The 16,946-nt window shown below is 49.4% G+C and overlaps 6 protein-coding genes across 9 annotated transcripts; 2 read left to right on the forward strand and 4 right to left on the reverse strand.

The window, feature by feature from the left end:
• Positions 1–877: 877 nt before the first annotated feature.
• FOXG_10471 (uncharacterized protein) lies at positions 878–2,350 on the reverse strand (the record flags this gene model as incomplete). Of its 2 annotated transcripts, XM_018389819.1 has the most annotated exons (4): positions 1,650–2,350; positions 1,488–1,601; positions 1,320–1,436; positions 878–1,268 (listed from the first exon to the last, which is right to left on the reverse strand). In XM_018389819.1, the coding sequence occupies exons 1-4, from the start codon at positions 1,774–1,776 to the stop codon at positions 982–984; spliced, it is 645 nt and encodes a 214-aa protein (XP_018248158.1). In that variant the 5' UTR covers positions 1,777–2,350. The 2 variants fall into 2 exon arrangements, with proteins under 2 accessions (XP_018248158.1, XP_018248157.1); XM_018389818.1 differs by having other exon boundaries at positions 982–1,268; positions 1,320–1,601; positions 1,650–2,192.
• Positions 2,351–2,513: 163 nt separating this feature from the next.
• On the forward strand, positions 2,514–6,700 carry FOXG_10472 (uncharacterized protein). The gene is made up of 7 exons (XM_018389820.1): positions 2,514–2,868; positions 2,929–2,982; positions 3,073–3,123; positions 3,179–3,184; positions 3,243–3,314; positions 3,364–3,645; positions 3,700–6,700. The coding sequence occupies exons 1-7, from the start codon at positions 2,865–2,867 to the stop codon at positions 4,884–4,886; spliced, it is 1,656 nt and encodes a 551-aa protein (XP_018248159.1). The 5' UTR covers positions 2,514–2,864; the 3' UTR covers positions 4,887–6,700.
• On the reverse strand, positions 5,893–6,513 carry FOXG_10473 (uncharacterized protein; the record flags this gene model as incomplete). Its single annotated transcript, XM_018389821.1, has 1 exon — positions 5,893–6,513. One exon carries the CDS (start codon positions 6,511–6,513, stop codon positions 5,893–5,895), a length of 621 nt encoding a protein of 206 aa, XP_018248160.1.
• A 220-nt stretch (positions 6,701–6,920) lies between the features above and the next one.
• On the reverse strand, positions 6,921–9,330 carry FOXG_10474 (uncharacterized protein). Its single transcript, XM_018389822.1, has one exon. The coding sequence runs from the start codon at positions 8,852–8,854 to the stop codon at positions 7,214–7,216; it is 1,641 nt and encodes a 546-aa protein (XP_018248161.1). The 5' UTR covers positions 8,855–9,330; the 3' UTR covers positions 6,921–7,213.
• Positions 9,331–9,484: 154 nt separating this feature from the next.
• Positions 9,485–10,303, forward strand: FOXG_20308 (uncharacterized protein). The gene has a single exon (XM_018400577.1). It carries the CDS (start codon positions 9,731–9,733, stop codon positions 10,244–10,246), a length of 516 nt encoding a protein of 171 aa, XP_018248162.1. The 5' UTR covers positions 9,485–9,730; the 3' UTR covers positions 10,247–10,303.
• On the reverse strand, positions 9,485–14,188 carry FOXG_10475 (uncharacterized protein). 3 transcript variants are annotated; one of them, XM_018389823.1, is made up of 3 exons: positions 12,491–14,188; positions 11,218–11,593; positions 9,489–11,160 (listed from the first exon to the last, which is right to left on the reverse strand). In XM_018389823.1, exons 1-3 carry the CDS (start codon positions 12,892–12,894, stop codon positions 10,486–10,488), a joined length of 1,455 nt encoding a protein of 484 aa, XP_018248163.1. In that variant the 5' UTR covers positions 12,895–14,188; the 3' UTR covers positions 9,489–10,485. The 3 variants fall into 3 exon arrangements, with proteins under 3 accessions (XP_018248164.1, XP_018248163.1, XP_018248165.1); XM_018389825.1 differs by having other exon boundaries at positions 11,218–11,784; XM_018389824.1 differs by having other exon boundaries at positions 9,485–11,160; positions 11,218–14,100.
• Positions 14,189–16,946: the final 2,758 nt, after the last annotated feature.

The following is a 16,946-nucleotide window of genomic DNA, read 5'->3' on the forward strand; positions in this document are numbered from 1 at the left end:
CTTATCAACAAATAACGACAGTGCTTTCTTTGCCATTGGTTACCCATTCTTCCAGTCAAAGTGCGGGGAATACATGTCTCTTTGAGTTCCGTGGAGGATCGGATATTCATCTCCATGAACGTTTTGTAATTGTTTTTATTTAAAGTTTCTCATAGATATCCGCAATATATTTCTCTTATGCGATTTAACCGCACAAGTCATTTTGCAGCACTGACATACTCGTTTGCAGCAAAGTTTGGAGTCTATCTGCAACGTTCCTCGAGTCACTTCGAACTCGGACCACGTTATCAAACATGCACCCCAGAATGCTTTGTACTGTAGCAATGATAGCTTCGTTACCCTAGCGCCACCAAAACGTGCGCACCATCAGACGTGAACCTCGACAGTCAGGTACAAGAAACAAAATCTGTCGCCGCCAAGCCACACAGATTGTTGCTCCGTTGTTCCCCAGGGGAATTGTTATTTCGTCTGCCACAAATTTTGACTCAGTTCCCTCGAGCTGCGTCATTCTTGCTTCATTCCGCCGCGGCAGTGATCCAACTCGTAATACAGTAGCGTGTCATAGCACTGTGGTATCATCCCACCCTAGCAGTTACTGAGCAACAATATTCGTTACGAGGTTGCATTGAACAGTGAAAGTTGCTGTGTTATGCGTTGTCAGTCTGGAAGAGTCAAGATTAGTAAAGAATACAAATACGCGAAATACTTTGTATGCTCACTCCAGCTTCAACTATGGATGTCTAGCATGTCAAGGCCCTGAAACAACAGAGATCCAACTAATGTTGACTAGTCCATGGTTTCACTCAACAATTACCCGCATACCTTGTCAAGGAAGCCGATTAGGATGTTCTGTATCTTGCTAGCAGATTGCATGCCGCTTTCTGATAGCCAATAGTCTTTTCAGGCCAGCGAGCAGAGCATGGAATTCAACAGGTCATGACAAAATCAGAGAGAATTGAATCAACTTAAACATGAGTATTATTATGTTGACGAGCCTTTCAGTTCTTCATCTTCGGCCTGCTTTTTTAATTCAGCGATGCGATCATCAATAAGTGCAATATCAGCGTCTATCCTCAGCATCTTTTCTGACATCATATCCCTATACTCCTGATCCGTAAGCTTCTTAAGGGGAGACCATCGGGTCCAGAATGATTCGTTCTCATCGTGAACCTTCGGCTTTCGAGTTGCCATTCGGTTTGCGATCATTTGGCCACCAGCTCCCACTGTTGTGAAGACAAGCATCGCGGGAAGAATGTTTTTTGGCCCTCCTGGTCACAGGGTCAGTAAGAAGAAAGCGGCGACAGTGTGGTATGACTTACGGATCAAGCCACCCACCGAACCAGCTGCTGTGCCAGCTATTGCGCTGGCAATTGTCTTGTCGCCATTTTTGAGCCTTTCTTCACCGCCCCATGCTTTTACAACAATACTCCTGGTGACTTGAGAGGTCAGTCCGCTGGCCAATACATGGTTTTGGTGAGTAAACTTACACCAGAAGCTTGTTCCCAATGTAAACCATTGAAATCCAGAGAATGCTCCCCAGACTATGGGATTTGCCTCTTGGAAGATTGAGCCTCCGACACCTGCCAAAATACCTGCAGTCCCTGCTTGATGTCAATATGGGGTGTGCGAGGACGCATGAAGCAGCTTACCGGCGTAACCACCGAATTTCAATGGAGGTACCACGAGGTCAACAACCTCGGGAGAAAACAAACCACGAGATGACTGCCGTTGGCGTACAGACACCATTTGAGGCTCTTGATTTCTATCGTTGGCCATGATGGATGTGTATGAGGATGGATATGAAGGAGGCCGGTGAGGAGAAGAAGAGAATGAATGTCGGTTACTTCAAATGACTGATATAATTACAATATTAGAGGGGAAAATAATAATGTTACATGACTCGCTGCACCGGTCGTTTGTCAAACTTGATAGTGAGGTTGGTGAGGCTCTCGCTGCATCTGAATCTCAAGTTTTCCTAAGCAGGCAAAGGCCAATCGTAGAGAGCCACCATAAATTTGGGTATGAAAACCCGTGACATGACACGGGCCGTGGGCCAATTGGGTGGGCTCGAATCCGTACATAAAAAATGTCTGTGAGCTGGTGTCCTTTTGGGGGAGTTTGACTCGTGAAAGGCTATAGTTGAGATGAATATGTAGTAATGTGATACGATGCAATGAATTGTCAAATTTAGTAAAGAGATGAGGCGAATGACAATTAATAAACGGGTATTTATCGTTGGTACTTGATTGCCATGTGTGGAAATTATGAGCCGTTTTGATCTTTATCAAGGCATGTAATTAATTGTACATGCCGCATAAAGTACCGTATGCGAAAGACCTGAGAATTTCTGGGTTGCGTTGGCTTGATGTATCTGGCCGAGATCTCATAAGCTCTGTTAAACAAAATCAGCTGCTTGAACCTCAAAGTGTAACTACGGTTTCCGGGTCTTTTAGGGGCTGTTACTGGTGCTTCTGAGGAGATGCAAGCGAGACATCAATCGAGTGGAGGGGTTAATTGGTGGGTCCCGCACTAAAAAGGGCTAGCGCCCACTTCAGGACTGGCAAAATTAAGGCAACCCTCAACTGGCGCCTCCATCATCATTTTTTCCCATACGCCGAGCAAATTTCAACTCGTCAACCCCAGACACGGCAACGTTAGTCGGGGCACATCAACACTCTGCAACGCAAGTTTCTCGACAGAAATAATCGACATTCCGGTATTCGGTTCTTCCGTTCCCGGCTACAAAGCGATCCGATCTCGTTATCCTCACTGAAGCGAAAGCTGAAACCCCGGTCGGCTTCGCCCTTTGCATTCGTGCGCGCATCGGTCCTAGAATCGTTGCGCGTGTTCGCCTAACCGCAATCATGGGTGAGCACCCCTCTATGACAGTTTGGTATGTCTTGTAAGCAAATGCTAATCTCTCGCCAGCTCCTAAGAAGAAGGAACAGCAGAAGATGTCCCTTGGGGACTTTCTGGCTGACAGTATGTCCCGCCCCTCGCCTGTGCACCCCGCCGCACAGCGGACTTGGCTGTGATGCCCCTCGTTGACCCCATACTGACTTGGACTTATAGGTTTTGGTGGAGGCTCATCTTGGGCTGATGAGGTAGAGGAAACCTCTTACGGTAAGCACTTTCACTTCAAATCTATAGATGTGTCCCATCGCTAACTCATTCCCAGTCACTGGTATGTCCTGTCGCTTTCATACGATACTTTCGACCCATGGTGGACTGACCATTTTTAGGCACTCAGGCTCTGCCCCCTTCCGACCGCCCTCGGTATAACAACAACGCTGCTTCCAGCTGGCAGGACCGGGGTATGTGTTGATGTCGCTGTAATTTGACTGTCAAAACTAACTGGCGCAGGTTTCTCCGTTCGCGAAGCTGCCCCTCAAACCCTCCCCGACAAGCCTCCTTATACCGCTCACTTGGGCAACCTTTCCTACGATGTTACCAACGACGCCGTGGGTGAATATCTCGCTGACTGTGGTGTCGTCAACGTCCGCCTTATCGAGGACCGTGAGCTGCAGCGCCCCAAGGGTTTCGGTTACGTCGAATTCGAGACTCTCGATGGCCTCAAGAAGGCTCTTACCTTTGATGGCGAGAACTTCAACGGGCGAATGATCAAGATCAAGGTCGCCGATCCTCGTAAGTTTGCATCTATCCATGAAACCTTAACCTTTATCTAACCGTCAATTACAGCTCGTGGCGGCGATCCTGGCCGAGGTGACTCTATCCGTGAGATGGGTAACTGGGACCGCAAGGGACCTCTGCCCGATGCCCCGTCAAGGGGTGGTGCTCGTGATTTCGGTGACCGTGAGCGACGACCTCGTGATCCTGCTTTCGAGTCTCGTCCCCAACGTGAGTTCACTTGGGAGCGACATGGACCCCTGGCTCCTCTTTCTCCTCAAGAGGGTTCCGGATCCCGAGACGGAAGCCGCCCCCGCGCTTCTCCCGATGTGCTTGGTGACCGTAGTGAGTCTTACCGAGGCAACCGCCGGGACTCTCCTGCTTGGGGCGAGGCTCGCGAGGGTGGTTCTCGTCCTCGTCCTGAACGCCCTGAGCGACCTGAGCGAACTGCCACTGCTGCTGAGAAGGACATGCAGTGGCGCGAGAGAATGCGCCCCGATGCCGCCAAGGCTGCTTCCCCCGACGGTAGCGCACCCCCATCTCCCGCTCTTTCTAACGCCGCACCTGCCCAAGGTGGTCGTCCTCGCTTGAACCTCCAGAAGCGAACCGTCTCCGAGGCCCCCGATGCTTCATCAGCATCCCAGGGCTCTGATGCTAAGGCCAGCCCCTTCGGCGCCGCTCGTCCTATCGATACCGCAGCAAGGGAGAAGGAGATTGAGGTCAAGCGCCTGCAGGCTATCCAGGAGAAGAAGGAGGCCGATGAGAAGGCCAAGGAGGAACGAAAATTGGCGAAAGAGGCTGCTGCCAAGGCTGAGGCTGAGGCTGCTGAGGCCGCTGAGGCCGCTGAAGCCAAGCAAGCCGCTGAAGCTGCCGAGACTAAGGAGACGCCTGAGACATCCCAAGAGACAACAGAACCCAAGGCTGAAGTTGCTGAGGGCGCCAATGGCGAGCAGAAGGTTCCTATCCGAAACCGCGAGCCCCGAGAGGGTGCTCCCAAGTCAAGAGCAACCGAAGCTTCAAGCTGGCGCTCTGCCTCAAACGATCAACGAGGACCCCGTGGAGGAGCTGGACCTCGAGGCGGTCGTGGTGGCCGTGGCGGCATTCGAGAGGCACGGGCTGGACCTCTCCGCTCCAACGGATCAGCTGCTCAACAATCCGCCTCTACTGATGCCGAGCCTGCTACACCCACAGCTGACGACGACGGTTGGACTACAGTGCCCAACAAGAAAGGTCGCCAGGGACGTGCGATGGCACCCTAGAATGTGTACCAATCGCCTCGTTTCTCTATGGTTTGACGACTGAGAATGCCTGTTCACAAGATGCGAGTCACTTAGCTCGTAGTTAAGAGTAGTGATCATCTTGGACTTTGCTATTCTCTCGTAAATGACACCCATCTTACACTCGATTGCAAGCGATGGTTTTGAAACTGGTTCTAAACAAGGCTGGTTCGAAACTTGTTGCCTGCTCTTCTCGTTATCCTCGACAATCTAGCATCACAGGTTGCTCAGGGCATGGAATTGAAATCTCTCCGCCGGTTCTAATCGACCACGGCATCCTGTTTTCCTCGTCTGACCGCCACACGTTGGACTTACTCATGATCAACCTCGACACCCACTTCACTCGCTCAGGGGGCTGGAGAGGGCATTTTTGAGCATTTGACCTTTGGCGTTTCGAGACAAAAGCAAAAGAATGGCGGCGAATGGATGGATGAACGGATGGATGAATGGACTGAAACGTGGCATGCATTTGAATGATCACAGCTCTTTTTTATCTCTTTATGTTTCCTTTTTTTTTTTTACTCTTTTTGATTTCCCCCAAAAACGTCTAGGCCGCATGTTGACTTCCTTGATTGATGAATATGAGGGAGAGGGTGAAAAGCAGGAGAGGGACTGAAAAAGTTTACTTGCTTTGGCTGAACGAACACTGAGGCAAGGCTACTATAGGCAGTTCGTTTTCTCTAGACTTGGCAGAGATGATGAGACGTCGATTCTTACGATATGAACTCGGATCTGTATGCTAGGCGGTTCATGGGATCAATGAAATGTCCTGTTATTTATTTTATCTCCGATCGGTGTGGTGCGGTGTGGTGTCTTTTGTGTGTCTTTGCTGGTTTCTCAATGAGGTCTCGGTGTTTGTTTTTGATGCTTTTAGAAGGGGTGAGGACTGTGTGTGTGTGACTATAGACGAGTAATGAGCACATGAAGTCTCCTCTCATGCTGATCCCTTTCATTACCGCTGATGATTTTTGTTGCTGGCCACTTTGGCTTATCTGCTTGCCTCGCTTTCCTCTTTCCACAGCCTGAAGCCTTCGAGGACGTTCCTCTTCACTCCCTCGCTCACGAACTCCAACTTCTTGCCATCCTTGAACTTATTCTGCAGTGCTTCTTCCTCTGTCACCCACGCAAACTCGACATGTTCATTCTCATCGATCTTGACTTCGTCACAGCTCTCCACTTCGACCCAGACCGTCAACTTTCCCCAGACTCCATCATCTGCACGAAACACAAGCATGTCATACAGAACCTCCAAGTCCTTCTCTAGAGGATCATCAGGCATCGGCTCTGTGATAGGTGCAATTCCTACCACGGCTTTTACGGCCTTTGCGCGTAGTCCGGCTTCTTCCCAGAGTTCACGCACTGCTGCAGCAACGAGGCCATGGTCTGAGTCATCGACACAACCACCGGGGACTTCCCATAGCAGAGGCCAGGAGTCGTGAGCTGCGCGGCGGAGAAGAAGGACTTGACCTCGGGGATTGGTGACTAGGGCGCCAGCTATGAGGTGCTCAATTGGGGGGTGGGCAGCTCGGAAGACATCTGGAGTAGAGGCGAAGGCCTCGAGAGATGCGGGTTGTGTGTAGGATAGTGGTGGAGAAGGTGAGGTTGGCATTATGAGAGTTGGTGATATATGTTGATTTTGTCCTCGTTGTAGTATTTATAGTCTTGAAGACTTTATATGTTTGATAATCGATACCTGGTTTAGGCTGCGAGTTGAAGATGATTGGTTGGGAAAGAAATACCGCGCATATATTAATTGTTAAGCACTGGGCACTACCTAAGAATGAATAGAGCATGTGATAAGTAAAGCAAATTCTGCGTAGATAGAATATAGAGTAGATTGGCTCTTGAGTGCTTTGTATTTTCCAAAGTGACTTGTCTGCAGTTGAGTCTGTAGTGTTAAATGTGTGAGTCAACCTCGTCTTACAGCTGACACTTGTGAGACAACCCAGCACCCAACTACCAAGGCTACTGCATATCACTGCATAAATCACATTCTCGGTGAAGATTTACATGCGGCTACCATATTTCTAGGTAACATTGCAATGTATTGCAGGGCCTGACAAGCCCTTCTACCTGTATCCTTTCTCAGTAGGTATAGTCCTATTCCCTGTGATATACCCAAATTGTACTCTATGTATCAACGCCTCTCATCTCTCAAGAGCCTTGTCGTCCAAACGCCAACCCAGACATGTACCAGTCAGTCAATCGTACAGTGCATCCACCCGCTTCGCTTATTAAAAAAAATGCTTGCGTGCTAACCCGAACCTCGAAAAGCATAGAAACGAACCACCACTACCTTACTCAAGCACCTACGACATTTTGGCGCCCATCTCTTCCATTCCGTACTCATCCCACTCGTCATCACCACCGAGCTTTCTACCTATCCAGATACCAATGGCTGTTATAAGGCTGCCTACTAGGAACCAACCCTCAAACCAACCATCCACAAATGCGGGACTCAAGGCACCTCGCAACACGCTTCCGACTGCCGAGCCCAAGGCAGACGGCAATTGACTGCGGAGGAGAAGTGAAGCTGAGATGACATAAGTCGCAGCGATCTGTCCGACCACCAGCGCCAGATTCGCTTGTGCTTGGCGGAGCAGGCCTGGAGTCCATTTAGCAAACAGGTGGAACGTCTGGACCACACTGTTGGCGCTGGCGAGGAGAATGACACCGCTAAGAGCAAAGCTGATAAGGCGTGCCCATGCTAGTTGATCCAACTTGGGATCCCAATGACGCGCAAGAATACTAAGAAAGCGGTTAATGGGATCCGTGTTGGCGAAACTTGATGTGGGTGAATATGCTCGGCGAATAGTTGTGATTGTAGTTGCGCCAATGCGATACACACAGTACAAGCTGAAGAGCTGCGAGGGAATGAGAAGAATACGTCCAATGGATGTTGAAGCGCGAACTGTGGCAGCCCGGTGGCTCTTGAGGAGAGAAACTCCTGAAGCCAGGTTGGCTTCCATCGTCTCGAGACCAGCAATTTCCAGGCGCAGCGATCGCATCTCTGCCTCATCACCAGTTGGACCACGTAGAGAACCCATGACTTTGCCAACAAGGCCACTTCCCTTGGCAGAGGCTCCATTCTGAGGACCAGATGTCTTGCGTTCGAGATATTGCAAGCGATGACGCTTGGTGAGAAGCATTTCGTTGGCAGTATCCAGCCCAGCTTGCTTTCTCGCTACATCAGCATCTGTGACAGGTCGTTTGCGACGGGTTGTAAGATCCATGAATGCCTGCCACGGTGAAGAAACAGCAGCGAAGCCAGACAGTAAAGCCATCAGTGAGATACCGACGACACCAATACGTTCCAGGCATCCGCGTGTCAACATCTCGGAGAGGCTTCCACTCCAATTGCTTGTCCTGCGCATCGCGCCCTCGGGAACAGCCTGGCCAACAGACCAGAAAGCAAATAACCATCCCATGAACAGAGCAGTTTGTAATCCCCAAGCGACCCGAGGAAGTTTTCCCTTGGCAGTTCTCTGAAAACTCCATCCGGCACTCGAAACAACCGATCGACACTCCAGCCAAGGTACCAACACGACCAGCAAGAACAGCAAGCTTGGCACCGTTATTCTCAAAGCCAAATTTCTCGAGTCGGCGTTGACAACTTCGATGATTTCGTCCATGATCAGCGCGCCCAATGTAGCAGCCAATCCCACAGTAAGGCCAAACGTCCAGGCTGCGCCGCGCCGCCTCCAGCTCTTGGCACCATGTTCAGCGTGGACTTGTCGCAGACACGCTGGTGCATGTGTAGGTAGGACGTGATCTTCGCCGTCGCGAGAATCGGCATCGCTGCTCAGACGGGGAAAGACATGTCGAACAACGAGGATTGATGTCGAGATGCAGATGAGGAGGAACGGAAGGGCGGCGATGGACGAGGCGAGTGTGACAGGGCGGGGTTGGATTTCGCAGGCGTCTTCGCCGCAGCGAGTAAAGGGCCACATTCTTTGTGAAGTTTATATCGTTATCGAAGCAGTGTGAGTCGCGGTGATGATCATCGATGTTGGCGCGGGGCCAGAGGAGTATATCGTTCTTTGTGGACTCGTATGCTCGCAGGTGTAGGAATGTCAGAGTAGTTATTTTAGTCGGGTTTTGGCGGCGGCGCAGCAAATGCTCCCTTGAGTTTGTATCATGAGAGGAGGGGAGACTCGGTATCTAACTGAAATAGACTGAAACGTTGCCAGTAACTTAAGTTATCCCTTGAGCTTGAGCCCCTCGTAGCGTAGCGCCGTTGCGACAACTCGTATCAAACAAGAGATGTCACGCAACGTCACTTCAAGGGTCCTTTCGCTTTTTCCTTGACAATTGAATCAATCAGTAGGTATGTACAGTTGCTTTCAGCTGTTGTACAGCATTTGAGTTTTCAAGTCGAGATTTGTTTGTTGGACTCGATATTTGGAATTAGCCCTGGGTCTAGAACTGAGAAATGGTGGCTTACGTCGTCGCGCTCGTTTGGTCGCACGTAAGTGACGTGTTGATGCCTCAGGTTACACATCCTTATGCCTGATTAAGGGTCCTTGCATGCAGCATCATGACATGACATGCAACAGACTTGGTCTGCATTACATTAGACGCACGCACATGCATAATAACTAGATTTGAATCACCGACCTCGGCGCACGGCCATTAGTTACGATCCCAAACATCATATGAATTTCAACCCTAATACGTATCAGATAGCTAAGAACTGAAACCCGTCTATCGCTGTGTAATATCATTTCGAAGCGCTATTAAAAACCACAAGAGCCACTGGATAATCATCAATGCATGATCTTATCAGACCGTGAGCCTAACATAGACGCCAATGCTGGGACGACTCAATGCATGCGCTGCAGCAACTTCTGAAGCAACTTCTGAAGCCACTTGCCCACAATGACTACCTGCTGGGACGGGTCCTCGCTTCTGCCACGTTGGGTGGTTCATTATCATTCTCTTCGTTGTTGTTGTTATTACTATCACCATCGCCATCACCATCGCCACTACCAGATTGGTCATTATCTTGGACCTCTTCCTCAGAGTCTCCCCTTGGCAAGTCCCCCGAAGGGAATCGTGTGTTCGGTGGAGATTTAAGATTCTCCAACCCGATAGATGAGCCTTTGTCTTGGGTACTTGGTGCTTGGTCTCCTGTGGGCGACGTAGGAATCGGGCGGCCTGAAGGAATCTGTGTAGCCTTCGAAGCAGCATCCGGTGCTTCGAAGGGTGGGCTAGAAGGTCCTTCTTTGTCCTCGCTTTTTGAATTGCTGGGAACTTTGGGCTGTTTGTTTTCGGCCCGAGAATGCATCGAAGCCCCATGCTCTTGGGGCGCTATTTCCTACCAAGCTCCACGCGATAAGTGAAACCCTATATCAACGTTGAGCATACGCTTTTGTAAATCATCCAGATGTTGCAGTTCGGTCGTGTCGCCCTCTTCTTCCAGAGATGAGAGACCTCCTTTTGCTGCTGAATCTAGCTGAGTAACTTGAGGAAGCTGGTTATTCTCCTGGGAGGATTTGTCGTTGCTTTCGGCAATTTCATCTCCCGTGCTATTCTTATGCTTGTTATTGTCTGTTCCTAGTTTCTGCTTGCCCTTCATCTTCTATGATGTGGCTTTCGGGGCTGAGGGGGTATCATCTTCTTCATCAAGTTCCTCATCCACCTTCATCTTGAATGCTGCTGCTTCACCGACCTCCATCTTATGAAGCTGATCCATCTTCTGCCTGTCCAAGGCTTGTTGCCCGCTCATGACCTCGAACTCTCCAGAGTCGTCGTCATCATCGTCATCGTCATCGCTCTCAGCCGCGACACTGACATCATCTTTAACAACTCTCTGGTTCTCCGAGGTCTCATTAACAGGGTCCGCAGTAGCGGTAGGGTCGGGGGATCTGCGATTCGGTATCTGGCTATGGTTGAGGGGTTTAATCGTAGGATCGAAAGATGCGGGTAGTCCTAAAGCGCGTGCGACTTGGTGCGCTTCTTCATCGGGCGAGTTGTGGACCTCAAGCTCATAAATGCTACTTGCCTCACTATCGGCCTCATGCTTTCCGGCGTTTGCGGCCAACATGCTCACGTAGGTCTGTCGGGCAGAATCATTGGCACGTTTGGCCTTCTTTTTGATGCGCTTCTCGGTAGGCCGAACCACAACCACAGGGACAGGTGAATATTGGAGACAGTATTTGGAAAACGAGTTGCGGGTGTTGACCAGGCCTTGAAGACCACCGAGGGTGCGTCCTCTAGTTCCGACAATGAGCATTGCAGGCTGGTACATTTGGATCTGGTATTTTGTCAGCGCTGGAACTTGGCAACGGAGGTGCCTTTTCTGTTCACGTACTAGGACTTGAAAAGTCGTGTGTAACTTGCCCACGGCATATTCAAGGACAATGTTGATGGCTCTGTTATTACCATTCCGAGCAACGATCCCCTTCATAACCGAGTCTGCATCGTCCCTGTACTGCTTGTCCGTAAGTCGCAGTTCTTTTTCGACTACTCGCACGCAAACAACTTCGTCGCCATCGTCGACCAGTTCGTCAAGCAGCCACTGCAACGCATAATCGGAGTAGGTATGCTCGTCAACCCCAACCATGAAACACCGCGATCTGCGCCTAGCCTGGTAACCCTTATGTCGAACATTGAGCGTAAATGAGATGGCATTATTCTTGGTCGGTTCGCCGGTTGTAACATTGTCAAATGCGACATGCTTCTTGAACCTATCGGGCGGGGTCTCGGTTAGCGTCGCCATTGTCGTGAAAATGCCACAAAATAGAGACTGAGAACAATAACGATAGTTTTGAGAGGTAATTATAGGATGCGCGGGAAAGTGATAATGGGGATGAAGGTTAAGAATTGTCAGTGACGACTGTGTCGACGGCAAGAGGAAGGTTCTGCGGGAATTTGGGGGCTGACGACTTGTCAGTGGCTGTGATGAAGGATGATGGCCTGACGATCCAGACCAAGCGAGCAGGTAGCCAGAGGCGAAGACCATTTCCCCACGTCTACTGGAAGCTTTGTCGCAAACGGCGGGGTAACCATAATTGATAGTGGGAAGGCCAGTGGTGGAGTCGAAAGGTTATTGTGAGGAATGGTCCAGCCAAGCGACCCAGTTCCACCTAAAGCCCGGGCAGGTTCCATCAATACGCCTCTGCATTGAGTTGTCTTCACGAGTGGGTGTTCAAACAGTCGATGCCGCTACCGCAATGCTCGTATCCGACCTGGATGGAAATGGTTGACCCATGTGGACCGAATTATTGATTTCGATGGTAACACACAGTCCACGCGACATGTTGCTTGGCATGGCGTCACATAGGTTTCCAGCCGGACCAATTTGAACCCAGTTTCGCCGATGTTCGTGTGCAGTACGCAGAATGAAATCCGTTGGTGAAATAACGATTCTTCCAAAACAAAAACAAGAAATTCCAGTCTGCACCACGACGATCCGAATGGAGGTTTTTTGGCAGTTTACATATTGCCGTACCGTGTGTCAGGTTTGGTCAGGCCGATGTAAGGTTGCAAGTGCAATCCAGTATCGGGTTGAGGATATTGGTATTCGATCACAGCAAAAATTTGTGCAACGGGAGGGGGAAAAGATGAAAAAAGTTGCTACATACCTTGAGTGGTTAGGTGAGCTCGCACGGATGCGACTGTTGTTCATCTGTTGAGGATTTCCTTGGGGAAGTTGAGGGTTTGTCATTCTACGAAAAGAGACAGAGCCGGTGGATGATTTCCTTTGAATTGTCGAGTCCTGGCCTGGTACTGAATTTTGGTTGCTTTCACAGCTTGAGCTACGTCGAGGATCTGGTGCGAAGGAGATGCTTGACTTCCGAGCAGATGAATCGTCACCGTCGCTGGCCCGGACACTAGTATTGGATCCATCGACTGTGTTGGAATCTGGGAAGTAATCGACCTTTGCGTCTTCTGAGGCTGAGTTCCTTGGAGGGTTTACTGTTCTGGGGGAGACATCGGAGTCGGAACGCTTGGGCGGGTTTGGTTGAATCATTGCGGTTGTGGCCATGTTGCCTACGATACTGCGTCACAGAAGACGCGATCTGGTGGCAAACCGAGTTCAGCTTGTCGTTCGCGCCGGGTCGATACGTTCAATAATGATCGTGTATATCTGGGAACGAATGTGTGTAAGGTCTAACGATAATCAAGCTTATCGATGGTGAAGCTTGATGGGATAAAATGGACGTATGATGATGAAAAGCCAAGGTCAAAAGAGTTTCTTCTGTAAGGGCTTTCTGGTTGATGAGAAAGGAAAGAAAGCTTGAGCTTGCACGGAGCTGAGCTTCAGTCAAGTGTCTTGGTAGTTCCTCCCCAAGGCTATGCGTATTGCCAAGATGCAACTGCCGCCAAGACGGAGAGGCTAACCAGTTGATGGGTAAGCTTGGCTTGGCTCTTGATTTAGGGAAACACCAAATCACAAGGAGGAAGGAGTGAACGCGGCTGACGGTAACGTGGGGCTTAGGAGAGTCAAGTTTGTGACGTTGAATGACGCGGTTCCGAAGTCAAGAAAGGAAGATGGGAGCTGAAGTTGAGATGCAGATGCGGGCGCAAGTTGAGACGCGGAGCTTGAGCCAAGATGCAACGCCGAGGTCGATCAGATCTGGCGGAAGTAGTAGAAAGTGTGGAGAAGGACCTCTACAATTGATTCATCAATAGATCGAACCGGAGTGGCTGTGAATATAGAAGAAAGGCAAGTCGTCGTAATAATGGAGATGAAAGTTGGTGGTGGCTGTGGTGTTGTAGCCTGGGCCTTTCTGAGGAAGCGGAGCTGATAGTGGCCGCAGATTACGAAAGGCAACGGAGGACAGCGAATAGATAAAAGCACGGAGTAAAGACTCTTAATCTTTGTAACGGGGTCGAGTGAGTAAAGTCAGAAGACGGTGTAGGCGTTTGCGTTTTGTTTGCAATCAGTTTGTGGTGAAAGAGATGAAGCCACAATCAAGGCATAGGTCAGCCGAGATTCAGCCCAAAACAATAAGATTTTAAGGTTATTGCCAGGGAACGGCGAGACCACGTTTTCAGATCTTGGTTTTTAGGTTTGGAAGAGACGAAGACCAAAGACAGGTGGGTGGGAGAGTGGGAGGTCTAGGTAGTCTCACTATTGTTTCCTTAGGCAGAGAGAGATGTCATGATACAGTACCTAGCGAGGAGGTCGGTAGCTGGATAATATGGGCTTGGTCACATTAAACGAGGGAGACAACGTGAGGAGGCCAAAGAGGATGGATGGGATGGGTTGAGGGACGGTGCCGAACGGATCGGCCCTTGGTCCACGTCAGGACTGACTGGGTGTAGGCCCGAAAAGGTCTGGGAGGGTTGAAATTAAACTGGGCAGCAACAACGTCAACAGTAGTGGTGTATTATTATCAGCCGAGATTTGAATTTATGATATATTACAGAAGCTGCGTGAGAACGTGCGTTGGAAAACACGTTCAAGGGTTAAAATGGCGTGAATCTGCAGAGATCGCCAACAGCTAATAAAAAGAGACTTGAGGTGAAAACAAGGTTGATGATAGCGAAAGTGCAAAACGTACAGCTGACGTAAATACGCCAAAGTAAGCCGTTGCAGTGCCGCTCTTCAGGGATTGGATAATTATTGTGTGTCGGGTGTGACAACAACTGCAGGCCAAGACACAGCTCGATTTGCATGCGAGAAAGCATGTGTTGACTGGGCTGAACCATTGGTTGACCAGGATGAACCACGGGCAGGGTCTCTATCATTTTTGCAACACAGACACAGAGATAACAGAGAGACCAGAGGCCTCTTGAATTTATCCAGAGAAGAAGAGGAAATGAACGACACGCGAGCAAGGAGACCGGTCACAAGCCCACTCACACTGATACTGGCCCCAGGCTGGGGGAGGCAAGAAAACTGAGGACCTTTATCTTACATGACAAAAATAACTAATCTAAAGGCTTTCCAAATCTACACTAAATTACCTAAATCATTTTATCACTTAGGATAGAGGTCCTAAGTTTTCTTGCTCCCTGAGGGCCAGGTAAGCAACACAACACAACACAACGCTATTATGATCCCTGAGAGTTTTTGATCACATGGAAACTCTTTCAACACTCTTTGATGCCACTCCAACAAGTAGGACAGCTTACCGGCGAATAGATATCCACTTAATAAGGGGCGCTTAGTTCGGCCGGCTTCCCCTCACTAATGCCACCTTGTTTGCTTGGGCAGCCAAAAGCACACAATGATCTTCTTGCTGTGAAGCGAAGCTCAAGATAAATAATGGAAGGCAGCACAGATTTCAGGTAAAGTGTCAATGTCTTGGCCCCGGCAACAACGTCCCGAGTGTGACTCCCACCGGTGACCGCCAAGAGCACAAGCGTATCACGTAGCAAACTGTATTTGTGTTATGATATGTACCATGGCGGCGTCGGAACCGGTTCTTTGGGCACGATTCGGTACAAGAAGCCCTCCTTTCATCCCGCTCCCCCCGGGCGGAGTCATCTCACTCTCGGGCTTCAGTGGAGAGGCACGCTAATGGTGGGGCCGAGCCGACTCAGGACAGAGCCTCTGCAGATGAATTGAGATCCATCATCCCTCCCATACGACAAGCCGAATCAGCTTCAACGGCACTAACCAAACAGTTTTTACTATGGATCAATACCAAGAATTTCTCACTAGGCGGACAACAAACAGACATGCAGGGAACCTCAAGCGAGGAACAGTCAGCTCGTCACTCGTCTTTCTTTTGCACAACTCCTCACCGCATCGTTTCGTTGCACCAGATTAATTATTGAGCCACTACCAAGCACAACGTATCAGCCAGTGAATTTCCTTATCGAGACCACATGAGTATCCCCTGTTCTTTCAGCTGTCAAAGTCAAATAATTCATCAGCCCTGCCATTATCCGACAGAGCATGGGAGTGGAAGAGCACCTTGCGGATACCGGTACCTCTCCACACTAGGGCTACCAAAGAACCGGAATTTCGGAAGGTCTCCTGCGCACCATCATGGTGACATGGTCTGACTCGACCACGTATGTGTCGTTAAAGACGGCGGTGAAGCTATCTTCATCAGCCACGAGAACACAATATCTCATTGCTTTTGCCAACTGAGCTAACCTAGGCTCTGGAAATCACGAGCCAATACACTGAGTGGCACAGACTCGGGAACACAAATGCCGAGATACATCTCGAACCTCTCGAGGCTTCATCCAACGAGCATACATGTACATGCCAAAACATTATAGGCATCATCAGGCAGCCCGCGGAGTGTTATCATCGGTGCTATGGCAGGGCAAACTTGTCCACAACATTTCATAGGACTTCCTACAAGGTCTTCCTTGAAATATACAATGGAAAGCTTGGTTGGCATTTCTTGGTCTCCCAGAGCAAAACAGATTCCGTACGTGTGGCTAATAAGCATCCACGGAAACTGAAAGTCGTATACTAGTTCACCAAGCCTGCAATCGCTAACACACCAGACCTCGAAGATCATACTTGAAGGACTGTCCTTGTTGCAACACAACCTTGATTCCTTTTTCTGGCCCATGCCGCACTAATCGATTATGCCGCTTACTCAACGGTCCTCATCGATGAATCAATATGAGCCTCCATCTGTCCGATACTAGCTGATGGCCGAACCCTACAGCGCCGGGAGGAAGTCTTTCACATAGCTTCCGCACATCAATGAGCTACACATCACGCAGTAAATCAGTTCAGCCAAGATAACGGAATATCTATTAGCTATTTATCAAGCAGACTAGGTACAAAATGAGGATTATTTTAACATATCATTCTAAGTGGCACAACCTCAGGCTGACATTAAGGCATAAGCGATATAGCTAATAATATAATTCGTTTTCCCCAAATATTCCTATGTCGTATTAAATACAAAGAATTTTTGGTGGTAAGGCATCACAGAGTGATCTAAGTGGCTAAAACAAGGTACACAAAGCCCATCACCAATGTTATGTTTGACTTGAGGAACTATAACTCAAGCCCCAAAACAATAAAGAGGGCTTTTTGTGACTATGTTTCAAACCTTTGCCATTCGTCAAGGGTTATGGCTTATCAGCTTTTCTGGTTTTGTAGCCGATTGCTCA

This window comes from Fusarium oxysporum, chromosome 7 (assembly GCF_000149955.1).
Source record: "Fusarium oxysporum f. sp. lycopersici 4287 chromosome 7, whole genome shotgun sequence".
Lineage (NCBI taxonomy): Eukaryota > Fungi > Ascomycota > Sordariomycetes > Hypocreales > Nectriaceae > Fusarium > Fusarium oxysporum.

Coding starts and splice junctions, on each gene's coding strand:
- FOXG_10472 (XM_018389820.1), top strand. Junction 2,983..3,072: donor TGGGGACTTTCTGGCTGACA/GTATGTCCCGCC, acceptor TTGGACTTATAG/GTTTTGGTGGAGGCTCATCT. Junction 3,646..3,699: donor GATCAAGGTCGCCGATCCTC/GTAAGTTTGCAT, acceptor CGTCAATTACAG/CTCGTGGCGGCGATCCTGGC.
- FOXG_10474 (XM_018389822.1), bottom strand. CDS start 8,854: ATGTGGCCCTTTACTCGCTGCGGCGAAGACGCCTGCGAAATCCAACCC.
- FOXG_20308 (XM_018400577.1), top strand. CDS start 9,731: ATGCATGCGCTGCAGCAACTTCTGAAGCAACTTCTGAAGCCACTTGCC.
- FOXG_10475 (XM_018389823.1), bottom strand. CDS start 12,894: ATGGCCACAACCGCAATGATTCAACCAAACCCGCCCAAGCGTTCCGAC. Junction 11,594..12,490: donor AGCTCACCTAACCACTCAAG/GTATGTAGCAAC, acceptor CCCGCCCGATAG/GTTCAAGAAGCATGTCGCAT. Junction 11,161..11,217: donor ACACGACTTTTCAAGTCCTA/GTACGTGAACAG, acceptor ACAAAATACCAG/ATCCAAATGTACCAGCCTGC.